General features: G+C 43.9%; 1 protein-coding gene across 3 annotated transcripts in view; it reads right to left on the minus strand.

The window, feature by feature from the left end:
• The window catches only part of AMN1 (antagonist of mitotic exit network 1 homolog), a 69279-nt gene that overhangs the window by 45778 nt on the left and 10540 nt on the right, over window positions 1-12961 (minus strand). For all 3 annotated transcript variants that reach the window (XM_074983786.1, XM_074983785.1, XM_074983787.1), the window contains exon 2: window positions 1840-1972. In XM_074983786.1, the coding sequence (XP_074839887.1) occupies window positions 1840-1972 (133 nt within the window). The remainder of the gene's footprint in view (window positions 1-1839; window positions 1973-12961) is intronic.

Consider the following 12961-nt stretch of genomic DNA (forward strand, 5'->3'; position numbering starts at 1 on the left):
TAACCCTGCTTTTTTATGGAAAGAGAGAAAATATGTTCCTTTTGTTTCGATCCAACTGCTTTACAGAACAGGCTTTCTGAAGGCAAGAAAACCAACAAATGGGTGAAGGGGGAGAGGGGAACAAAAGCAGTTTGCAATTCTTTTTACCAAAAAAGGCCTCCCTCACCTAAAACCCATCCTGATTGGGCCAGTGTAGGGTGAAAATTTCTGAGGCAGGCCACAGTTTGTGCTAAAGACCCCCTGTTCGAATCCTAAAGTCTGGAGTAGGCCTATTATCCTATAATACAGAAACCCAGTTAGCATGAGTGGAAAGCTACCCTGCTGGGCACCCCTCATCTAACTCACAAGACCCAGGGAAGGTCATCCCAGCTTGGACTGGGCCTTGGAGCTTGGAGGGTGGGACAGTTGCCCCAGCAACCACATTCCAAGGAGAGGCCCTGCATATGAGAACTCAGACATGGGGTTCTCTCTACTGCTGTCTCAGACTGGTACTCAAAACAGATGTGTTATTGCTCTATGGCATTACTGTCTCTTCTGCTTTCATCTCCTAGATAAGCACCCCTGGATGTGCCCATGTGAAGGCACCATCATTACTCTTATAGATACATCATTCATCCAATTAGACATATAGATGTTACTGCATGTCTGCTTTGTTTTAATAACTTGTTAAGGAAAACCACCTGTACTAGAGATAAGATGTTCCATAAGTTATGGGCGAGGATACAATATAACCTTGTTAGATTATTGGTTTATTGTGCTGATTTCATCTTGCTGCTTGAACCTATCCAGGCCTGGATGACACCCATAGTTTACTCCCACCCATCAACAGTCTGCATAATCAATCATAACCTATTGTCTGACAGTGTTCACGAAGCCTATCACACGAAGTGACACCTCACCAGCAATGTGTGTAATAAACCCTCCTGCTTGCTTCATAGGCGCTGTCCAGACTTTGTTTCCAAAAGCCAGCCACATTCGACATATTTCTCATTTTGACATGCACACAAACCGAAAAGTTGGATTATTTTACCTTAAAAACCTTGCTCTGAGAACATCTGGACAAACTACCTTTATGAAGCTTTCCACTTAGATTGCCCAGGCCCTAGACAAGGGGTAGCCAACCCTTTATCATCGGGGGGCCACATAGCAACTTTTTACATGTTCCGGGGGGCTGAACACACAATAACTCCAAACTCACTCCCCCAGGCTTAAACCCCTTTCTCGCAGCTCCAAACCACTTCGCTCTGACCCCCAAACTGCTTCCTCCGGCTTAACCCCCCCCACAGCCCCAAACCGCCTCCCCCAGTCCCCTACCCTACGTCACACAAGGAGCTGAGCTCCAGTGCATTGCCACTGCTGCCCCCACTGCTCATTCACCAGGCCCTTGCCAACTCCTCCTCCTCCTCCTCTGCTTCGCTCCCCCCGCCCCCACTTGCAGCGCAGGCAGTCCCTACCTCGACGTGCTAAATTAATGGAACTCAGTTTAATTGGGTTAATGGCCATCCGTCAAGCCAATTAAACTGAGTTCCATTTCAGCGTGGCAAGGCAGGGCAGGGAGCCAGCTGGAGAAGGAGTGAGGCGGAGGCAGCAGAGTCCAGAGCCACAAATGGCTCCACCTCCTTACAGAGCCACATGCACCCTGACAGAATCCAGCTGGCTTTTAAAAATGGCGCTACTGCTGTCTTAGCCACACCCTCTCAGCTGTGCGCCTGAGGCAAGTGCCTCACTCGCCTTTCCCTTTTTACGGCTCCATAATGGCATGACATGAACTAGCAAGAGGTGGGATAAAGGAGGAAGAAAGAGTGGAAGTTTACGTAAGAATTTTGCATTGGTTCTTACCTCGCTGATATTTGAATCAGTTATCCGCCCTTGCATACTCATTAATTTTATCAGCTTATCTTTTATGTTGGGAGGCAAAGGTTTAATATCTGCAACGTATCTGGAAATGTTCTTTGCCAAACACTGAAGGGACCTGAAATAAATGTAAGTTAAAATTGAGTTATATAGAGGCACAATGTAGTGGTACTACACTGAATTAACAATTATTCATTTAAAACATTGACAGGGATCTTTTTACAGCTTTTTTTTTTTTAAATCTTCTAATCTACAGTGCCCACTTAGAGGCCTGAAAAATATAACACATGCTGCTTTTGATATAATCCTTTTCCATTATGTAGCAGCATGAAGGGGCCATTATTCATGATGCTTATGTCTCAGAATTATTATTCATTCCTGAAGAAACAGTCTGTCCTTGCAGCTGGTTGTTCATAATCTGAAAGCAACACATGGCAGTGCATATTTCTACTAGTAACAATATCAACGTGTCCTGTTTGAGATACTTTTCTCTATCTTGTAAATTCACACATGGCATCTCTCCCACCACCCATACCTCAAAATACTTGTTTTGAGAGATTTACCATTGTCAATATTATTTCTCAAATACATAAGAATTTACCCTGCTCCAGACCCATGCCTTAATCAGAACAGACTTGTATTTTGCCTTTTGAAACAGATAACTAATAGTGCTTGAAGATGATAAAACCGTTCTCATGAAAACTGATACCCTCTATTCATAGAGCTAAACGCCTACTTAGCACAGACAGAGCAGAGAACAATCACAGCCAAAAATGTATAACAAATCTTTATTAATAAGTGTACACTTGAATTTTTAATCCTGCTAAACATGAGCAAAATTCAATAGTATCTCAAACCAGGCAGACGTTAAATCCCAGAATGCTCCCAAAATTTGGCAGGATCTCTCCTCCCGCTTTTATATCAGGCAAGTTTAGTTCAAACATGACACAAGGCAAGCAAATGACATGGATCTTCTGAAAAATTATCTTACAATAATCCCCCATATAGAGAAAACAAATAGATTACACTTATCCAGATACTTTTAGAATGGTGTCCAGATGTAATTAATACATAGGTAATGCTGTTCCAGATCAAGTGAACACAAAACTGTATAAAACTTCATTTTGCAGATGTAGGGGGAGACGTTCAAGCAAATGACCTATGTCCCAGGGACTGCTTCACACCAGGATCGGTTCAGTTCAGGTAGCTTTTGCACACCAACTTGCACAGAGGTTATTTTAAATTCCAGTTAAGGCCCCTTAGAAGTCCCTTCAACAGAGGTTGTTTGGACTGGTGCAGAGTTGGTACATCTTGGCCATGCTCCCCATCAAAGCTAGCACCCCAGTGCTTGGAATGTAGCAGATGATTGCAGATCCCTAGGGGAATAGGGGTTGTAAACAATTTGCAGCACTACAACAGTTCCTCTCAGGATCAGTGTGCCACCATAAACCAGGGGTGAATTTAGCCCCCTCACTACCATAAAAATGTAATTTTCATCCCGCAAACAGTCAAAATCCCAGAGGTGTTCATGAAATATTTTGAAATACTTGTTTTGAGGTTATCAAAGCATTGTTTCAACTTTGTCTTTTCAATTCTTACAATTTATAATTACCAGAAGAGGAAATGATAAATTTAAATGTTTCAAACCTATCAAAGCCCTTCACTTACTGTCTGCAATTCTCACAAAAATCAATATGTTCTTGCAAAATGTTTAGCTGTTGTCCAATCAGCAACAAAACTGTTCCAGTTTTTTTTTTCAGTCAGGTCAACTTGGTAATGATGGAACACCAAGAAGTCAAAATTGATCCTCTCCATTTCCTAGATAAGAATCTGAAGAACAAACTTGTCTAAGGGCACAAGTGGTCGCACAATTATATGGGGGAGGAAGGAGAAGAAAAGTGACCAATGATTAGGAGGAGTTCCTGGAACTCCACTGTAAGTACTTGTTAGTAAATATTAATGGTTTATTAGTTCTTTTTCTATGGACTTGTCTAAACTACCTCTCTACTTCGAAGGGAGGATGGTAAGTAGGGTGCTGGGAGTTTATTAATGAAGTGCTGCGGTGCACATGCAGCACTGCATTAAGCAAATTCCCCCCCACGGTAACTCCAAAGTGTTAAACTTCCAAGTGCTGGCTCGCGTGTAGCCGCAGCTCACTTGCTGGTACTTTGAAGTGCCCGGGGCATTTCGAAGTCCCTTTACTCCTCAAAATTTTGCCCGGGCACTTTGAAGTACTGGAGGATGAGCTGCGGCTACATACAAGCCAGTACTTTGAAGTTTAACACTTTGGATTTGCCGTGGGGGGCGGAATTTGCTTAAGGAAGTGCTGTATATGTACCGCAGCACTTCATTATTAAACTCCCAACACCCTACTTACCATGCTTCCTTCGAAGTAGGTAGGTAGTGTAGACACAGCTTATTTGATTCATTTATATATTAAACTATCCTTTAGATTTTTTTTTCTCTTCAACAAAGCGTGTATCTGAATCCTAAGGCCCAGAACATAGGTCCCTAAGTGATATGTAATCCTGTTCAGGAATTTATTTGTTATGCTGCATGTTAATAATCATGTTAAATTCTCAGAAACGATATCCTTTACAGCAGCCATACACACAAAACATGTGCTTTATAAGCATATGTAGACTTGGGAAACTCATAAGAGAGAGAATTGTTACAGAAGATATTTTCTGGTGGAAAATCAAGAGGGAAGAATGATGGTGGGTTAACCAGAGAGAGAGCTCAGATAATTGTTCGTTGTCTCAGCTGCAAATAATCATGCCTTCACAAACAAATATTGGGTAAATTGAGACTGTATAGCAGTGACATTACAATATATGTTTTGGAGAATTTTCTTTGCCATGAGATTTCCTTTGTCTAAACCACTGTATAATGATAGCGGTATGCAACTTTAGTTGAGACAATGAAAACTGAGAGTCCCTACCACACAAACATCCAGCTCCTAGTCTGAAAAAGACTCTTATTTCTGTACAGTTCTGTAGCCACCTCTGATGACAATATCATCCCTGGCGTTCCCATAGTCAATCTGATGTCTGACCTCTGTAACTTTGTTTTCACCCACAATTATTTCCAATTTCAGGACAACTTATACCTCCAGATTAGTGGCACTGCTACGGGCACCCACATGGCCCCACAATATGCTAATATATTTGTGGCTGACTTGGAACAATGATTCCTCAACTCTCATCCCCTATTATCCCTCCTTTACTTACGATACATCGATGACACCTTTATCATTTGGACCTATGGTAAAGAGATGCTAGAAGAATTCTACAGAGACTTTAACAACCTGCACCCTACCATCAATTTATGCCTTGACCACTCCACACGAAAGATACATTTCCTGCAGACTACACTACAAATCAATGATGGCCTGATCCATACCACACTCTACGAAACCCACTGACTGCTATATTTACCTACATGCTTCTAGCTTCCATCCTGCACACACAACGCAATCCATTGTTTACAGTCAAGCTCTTAGGTACAATTGCATCTGCTCTGATCCTGCTGACAGAGATCAAAAACTACAAGATCTCTACCAAACATTCATGAACACGAATTATCCACTCGGAGCAGTAAAAAAACAAAATCAACAGGGCCAGATGAACACCCAGAAAACAACTACACCAAGATAGGCTCCAAAAAGTCAATAACAGAACACTACTGGTCATTACCCACAGCCCCCAACTCAAACCACTGCAACCCATCATTAAAGACTTACAACCTACCCTTAATCAGGATGCCACATTCCAGAAGGCCCTAGGTGACAGGCCTGTTCTCTCCTACAGACAACCTTCCAACCTTATGAGGATTCTCACTAGCAATCACAGGCTATACCACAATAATACTAATCCTGGAACTTTTCCTTGCAACAAGCCCCATTACCAACTTTGTCTACATATCTATTCTGGAGATATCATAGCTGAAGCTAACCCTGTTATTCATAAAATCACAGGCACATCCTCCTGTTCCTCAACTAACATCATACACGCCACCACGTACCAACAATGCTCAGACACCATGCATATAGGACAGACTGCAAACACTCTTCAACAAAGAATGAATGGACACAAAACAGGCATCAAAAAAACGCCAAACACACAGACTTGTCAACCAGCACTTTAATGGAGTGGGCCATTGTGTTAATGGCCTGAAAGCCTTTTACTGAAAACAACAACGAAGGGCCCTGTGGCACCTTATAGACTAACAGAAAAGTTTTGAGCATGAGCTTTCCTGACCACAGACTCACTTCATCAGATGCTGTCCTTGGAAATCACCAGATTACCAAGACCAGCATCTGATGAAGTGAGTCTGTGCTCACGAAAGCTCATGCTCAAAACTTTTCTGTTAGTCTATAAGGTGCCACAGGACCCTGCGTTGCTGTTACAGATCCAGACTAGCACGGCTACCCCTCCGATACTTTTACTGAAAAGGAACTTTAACAACCGTTTACAGAGGGAATGCTCACAATTAGCAGAGGCAAGGATAGCTCAGTGGTTTGAGCATTGGCCTGCTCAACCCAGGGTTATGAGGCCAATCTCTGTGGAGGCCATTCAGGGATTAGGGCAAGTAGATGCCAGGGATGGTGCTTGGTCCTGCCAAGAGGGCAGGGGACTGGACTAGATGACCTCCTCAGGCCCCTTCCAGCTCTAAGAGATGTGTATCTCCAATCATAATATAAAAACTGTCACCTGTATCCAAACCCAACACACGGTTTGAACTAGGACAGCAATTAACTAACCCATTACAAGGACTCTTTTACATACTTTATTTTATCTAACTCACACACCCCTCCTGCCCCCCCCCCCCGCTCTTCTGATTTGCCAACCTCAATAAGAATTTTTCTGATTTGTCAACCTGGTGTGGCTATGATCTGAAGAAGTGAGTTTGTCCCACAAAAGCTCATCACCTAATAAATAATTTGGTTAGTCTTTAAAGAGCTACTGGACTGCTTTTTTGTTTTGACAGACTAATACAGCTATCCCTCTGTCACTATTCAGTTATGTTTTAGTGATGCATTTATCAACGTTGAATTCTGTCTGCCATTTTGTTGCCTAGTCATCTAGTTTTGTGAGATCCCTTTGTAACACCAGTCTTTGGACTTAACTATCTTGAGTAAATTTGTTCTGCATGTAAACCTTGTCACCTCACCATTTACACCTTTTCCCAGATATTTTATGAATATGTTGAACAGCACTGGCCCTCTCTACATTGTAAAAACTAACCATTTATTTCTGTCCTTTGTTTCCTATCTTTTATCTTTTAGTTACTGATCCATCCTTCCTACTCCATGACTGTCTACTTAGATTAAGAGCTTTTGATGAGGGATCTTGTCAAAGGCTTTCTGAAAATCCCCTGGATCACCATTGTTCAGGTGTCCTGAAACCCCTACAGAATTCTAGTAGACTGGTGAGGCATGATTTCCCTTTACAAAAGCCATATGGGTTTCTTACCCAATATATTGTGCGCCTCTGGGCGCAGTAGGACAATTTTTGTAGTGGCAGTGCTGAAAGCCATTCAAAACTGTAAACCCTGTGCTGAGGAAAACCACTTCAAGCCTGGGGATGCTCCCTAACCCCCCACACTCCTAGCTCTAGCAGAGACTGTGTCATCTATTTTGTTCTTTGTCCAATTTCCCTGGGACTGAATTAGACTTACTAACACATTTTACCACCATTCTGCATTTGCTCTGCCTGTAGTTGACCTGCCCCTTCCTGTGGTCCAGGATGCTTGTGTATGGCTTCATGAGCCAAGGTAGCAATGGGTAAGCTGGATCACCCAGAATCATTACTGGCATCTTCAAGTTTCCAATGGGGATTTTCTAGTCTGAGAAGAAAGTTCCATTCTGCAGCTTTCTGAACAGACCAAAGTTCCTAAAGATGCTCGCATCATACACTTTCCTGACCTTCCCACATTGATATCACTGAAATTACTCTTGTGATCCACCAGTGCCTACAACACCATGGAGAAGTACCCCTTGTGCTTTATGCACTCTGTGGCAAGGTGGTCTGGTGCCAAGATAGGGATTTTTATTTTTAAACAGGGATGTGTGTTCCAGCAATTGTCCTGCTGCAGTTAGGAAACCCCATCATGGCAAAACCATCCACTATGGTCTTCACAGTTCCTAGAGTCACTGTCTTTTGTAGAAGAAGGGTATTGATTATCTTGGCTACCTGGATCAAAACAGATTTGCCCAGTCTGAATTGATAGCCCACTGATTAGTACCTGTCTGGCACAGTAAACTTCCACAAAGCTATTGCTACACACTTCTGAACTGTAAGAGCAGGTCTCATGCTGGTATTGCAGCGCTTCAGGGTCAGAGGAAGCAATTCACAAAGTTCCATGAAAGTGGTTTTACACATGCAGAAGTTTTCTACCTGGACCAGTTCCATGCTAGTCTTGCAATGGCATCTGCATGGATATGAGAAAAGGGCATGAAAACATTTGCTGCCATTGCTTTCCAATGGGATGGGGAGGAGACAAGTGCACTATGGGATGTTGATAACACATATCCAGAACCACTCATGGCACATTTCTGTCCCACCAGACACTGGGACAGAAACCCACAATGCAAAGGGACAGCAGAAACTGTGGAATAGGTACCCACAGTGCACTGCTGACAAAGTTGAAGCTGGCAACGTAAATGGGTACACGCTCCTTCGACTTTATGTGCCAGTGTGGACATGCACCCTCAACTTTACAAAAATGAGTGTTAGAAAATACACCTTAACAAATTTGACCTAATATCATAGTGCAGACATACCCTAAGTGGCACTCTATGCTAAAATTGCTGGAGTCCCGCTTTTATAATCTCTGTGTGTGAATCAGTGTTCCGCTTGCAGGAGACATATCCTCTCTGTGGTTAGGAGCCTTGCTGCTACAGTGGTTTCAGCACCAGAAACTATTTTGCAGTTTTAACTAACACAAAAACAACTTCCTCTCTTTAATCTCATAAAAATAACTTTAACTTGCTTAACAGCAAATCTAATTAAAACCAATTTTACCTAATGACTACCTTCTTATTTCTACGCTAAGCCCCATGTTCTATTATTTGTATTTCTTAAAAAAAAAAATGTTGGTAGCCTATCATCACCTTATTCTGCCCTCTACATTCTTCAAATTCCTGGCCATCTCTTTGGCTCCATCCTTCAACATAGGAATGTTTATGTTTTTGCAACTGAAGTATTTCACAGGGATAGTTGTGTTCCATTTCAGCTAAGAGGACCACGGCAAAGACAAAAATACAGTTTGGAGATTCACACACAATACTGCTGCCATGACTGCATAATTATTTCTCATTTCTTTTTCTCCTTTATCTCTTTAACAGTGAATTTGCTCTACTCTTCTGAAGTGAGGAATGCTCTGATACAAGAAAACCACACAGTAATTCGCATAGTAACAAAGAGGAAGCCATGCTAGTCTATACACTATCAAAACAAAAAGCAGTCAAGTAGCACTTTAAAGACTAGCAAAATGGTTTATTAGGTGAGCTTTCGTGGGACAGACCCACTTCTTCAGACCATAGCCAGACCAGAACAGACTCAATATTTAAGACACAGAGAACCAAAAACAGTAAGCAAGGACGACAAATCAGAAAAAGATAATCAAGGTGAGCAAATCAGAGAGTGGAGGGGTAGGGGGGAAGGTCAAGAATCAGATTGAGCCAAGTATGCAGACAAGCCCCTATTGTGACTTAGAAAGTTCCCATCACGATTTAAACCATGTGTTAATGTGCCGAATTTGAATATAAAAGCCAGCTCAGATGTTTCTCTTTCCAAAACTGTGCGATAATTCCTTTTCAGTAACACACATACCTTTAGGTCATTGACAGAATGCCCCATTCCATTAAAGTGTTGACTAACTGGTTTGTGGATCTGGAGTGTTTTGATGTCTGTTTTGTGCCCATTGACCCTTTGTCTAAGGGAGTTAGAAGTCTGTCCAATATACAAAGCATCTGGGCATTGTTGACACATGATGGCATATATGATGTTAGTAGAGGAGCATGAGAAAGTGCCTGTGATTCTGTGAGTAACCTGGTTAGGTCCAGTGATGGTATTTCCAGAGAAGATATGTGGACAAAGCTGGCAGCGGGCTTTGTTGCAGGGAAAGGTTCCAGGACTGGTGTTCCTGGGGTATAGACAGCGGCTGTTAGTCAGGATCCTCATGAGGTTGGGAGGTTGTCTGTAGGAGAGAACAGGCATGTCACCCAGGGCCTTCTGGAGTGTAGCATCCTGATTAAGAATAGGTTGTAGGTCTTTAATAATTCGTTGCAGTGGTCTGAGTTGGGGGCTGTAGGTGATGACCAGTGGTGTTCTGTTCTTGGCTTTTTTGGGCCGATCTTGGAGTAGCTGGTCTCTGGGTATTCGTCTGGCCCTGTCGATTTGTTTTTTTACTTCTCCTGGTGGGTAATTCAGGTTTATGAATATTTGGTAAAGTTCTTGTAGTTTTTGGTCTCTTGTCAGTTGGATCAGAGCAAATGCGATTGTACCTAAGAGCTTGACTATAAACAATGGATCTAGTCACGTGTGTAGGATGGAAACTAGAAGGGTGCATGTTTTCATAAATTGCTTAAAGAGTGAAGATACTATTACTCTGTGTGGGATGGTTGCAAATAATTCTAGTATCTTCTCCTCTTCGCTAATTTAGTACTGTTAATTCCAACGAGCTGCAGCCCGACTCTTCTTGTAACAGTGGGTAACATAAGAGTTGTGCCTTTTTGGGTACCCACTGCCAAAATGTGACATATACTTAGCTCCCCTCCTCTAGATTTTGTTTCCAAACAAATTTGGAACGGTCAGAAATAAACATGGACACAACCAAAGTTGATCTATTATTTGTATACATGTGTGTTATTCACGTTCACCCATTTTTACTGATTTTAGTATTCAAAACTCTATACCAGTCAACTTACTGAAGGAAAATGTTAACCTTTCTCCTCATTTGTCCTAGACACTATCTATGACTCAGACTCGAAAAAACATAAAATCCCTCACTATATTTTCAACTGTTCTTCTCTCTCACTTGTTATTGCACCATTCCAGCCTGGCTTCTAAAACACAACTCAGTTAGGCTTGTCTGTGGTGGATAGTGTTCCTTCAGGGATTTAATTTATTTAATTCAAAGCCCAACACACATGCAAGTAAGTCCACAGCCTCAGCATTCTAGCTGAAAGGAGGAAATGAATATTTGTCTGTGTTCCCTGTCTACATTCAGCTCTCTTCTCTGCTCAGGCTCTTCACCTCTTGGTTGGGACACCTATTCCGTCCTCAGAACTACTGTCCCCATCCAGGGGAAGGGTTCCTTCATTAGACTTGGGATCATCGCAGTGTCCAAACCATTGCAGCTATTCTCTGGCACAGCACAGGAGTCCCCTGTGATTTGGTTCTCTTGCCACCACCTGGTAAGGTCCATTTGCTATGACTGAGACTTTTTAGGGCTTTGCAACTCAGCCCATTTTGGAACCTGCTCCCTATCCCAGCAAAATTTTGCTTAGGTTCCCTTTATGACCTCTCTAACCAGCATTCCTGACACATCCCTTCCTCTCTAAGTATTTGGAAGCTCCCTGCCTGACCCTCATAACTCTCTATGAGGTCCCGGTGTTTTATAACTACAGTAAACCCTTGATTCTTCAGGCTAATGAGAGGAAATGTTGTCTGTTGATGCCAAAAGTCCCTTAAGTCTAAATCTGCAGGACTGAAGGCACCATGCTGTGGTGGCCCTGGTGGCCCCAGCCGTGGTGGTGGCTCTGGCAGCTCTGGTGAGTTGCCGGAATTTAACTGGAGGGAGAGGGGTGCTGACAGAGATCACGCATATTTCCAAAGCCCATTACATCAGGGTCCATTAAATTGAGGGTTTATTGTAGTTAACTGCTGCCAAGCCACTTGGTATTTAGCTATTGACAGGTGGATCTAAGTTTGCTCATTCTTCTAAGTCAGGTTTCCCAAACTGGGGTGTGTGTCCTCCTGGGGGTCATGAAGACATTCCAGGGGGGCACGAGGCAACCTAGCCCCACCATCATTCTCACCACCCGAAGAAAGATCCAGCCTTTGCTTCTGGCTCTCAGCCCCTGCCATTTTATGCAGGTGACCCAGCGCAACTGCTATAAAAAGCAGGCAGCCGGCGAAGACCCACTTGCAAAGGTGAGTGAGTATGGTTTGTGGGGAGAGAGGAGGAGGAGGATGCCGTTAGATGTGGGGCTGGGGTGCCTGGTTCAGGGGATGGAGATGGGGTAAAAGTGGGGGGCTGGTGGTGCCTGGCTTTGTGGAAGGGGAGAAGCTCAGGTGGGCGGCTCATGGGGTTAGGCAGCTGACCCCAGCATCGCAGGGCTTAGGCATCTCAGGCTGGCAGGCAGGTGGCTCGCCCCAGAATTGCAGGGCTCAGGCTGATGAGTGGATGGCTGGCCCCAGCAATGTGGGGCTTGGGCAGTTGGCCCTGGCAGCATGTGGCTTGGGGAGCTTGGGCTGGCAGGTGGGCAGCTGGCCACAGAATTGTGGGGCTCGGGTGGCTCGGGCTGGCAGGTGGGTGGCTGGCCCCAGCAGCTTAAGGCTCAGGCTGCTTGGGCTGACAGGCAGGCAGCTGGCCCTGGCAGCGTGGGGCTTGGGCAGGCGGCTCAGGCAGCTGGCCTGTGGCTGGGGCAGGCAGCTGGTGGGTGGGTGGTTGGTCCCAGCAGCATGGGACTCGGGTGGCCAGGCGGGTGGCTGGCCCCAGCAGCGTGGGGCTTGGGCAGGTGGCTCTGGCAGCGCAAGTCTCATGTGGGCAGGGGCTAGCGCAGGCAGCTGTGACAGTTAGCAAGCGCTCAAGCAGCGGGCCAGCTGGGGCTGCACCAGGCACCCACCAGATGGAATCTCCATCTCTGGAGATATTTAAGAACAGGTTAGATAAACATCTATCAGGAATGGTCTAGACAGTACTTGGTCCTGCCATGAGGGCAGGGGGCTGGACTTGATGACCTCTCAAGGTCCCTTCCAGTCCTAGCATTCTATGATTCTAAGGGCCAAGAAAACTATTTGTGCTTAAATTATTAATTTTAAATAACTTTTGTATCAAGTTTTTGTGTTTATTTTAAATTATAAATTGAATGTTTTTG

This window comes from Carettochelys insculpta, chromosome 1, assembly GCF_033958435.1.
Source record: "Carettochelys insculpta isolate YL-2023 chromosome 1, ASM3395843v1, whole genome shotgun sequence".
Classification (NCBI taxonomy): domain Eukaryota; kingdom Metazoa; phylum Chordata; order Testudines; family Carettochelyidae; genus Carettochelys; species Carettochelys insculpta.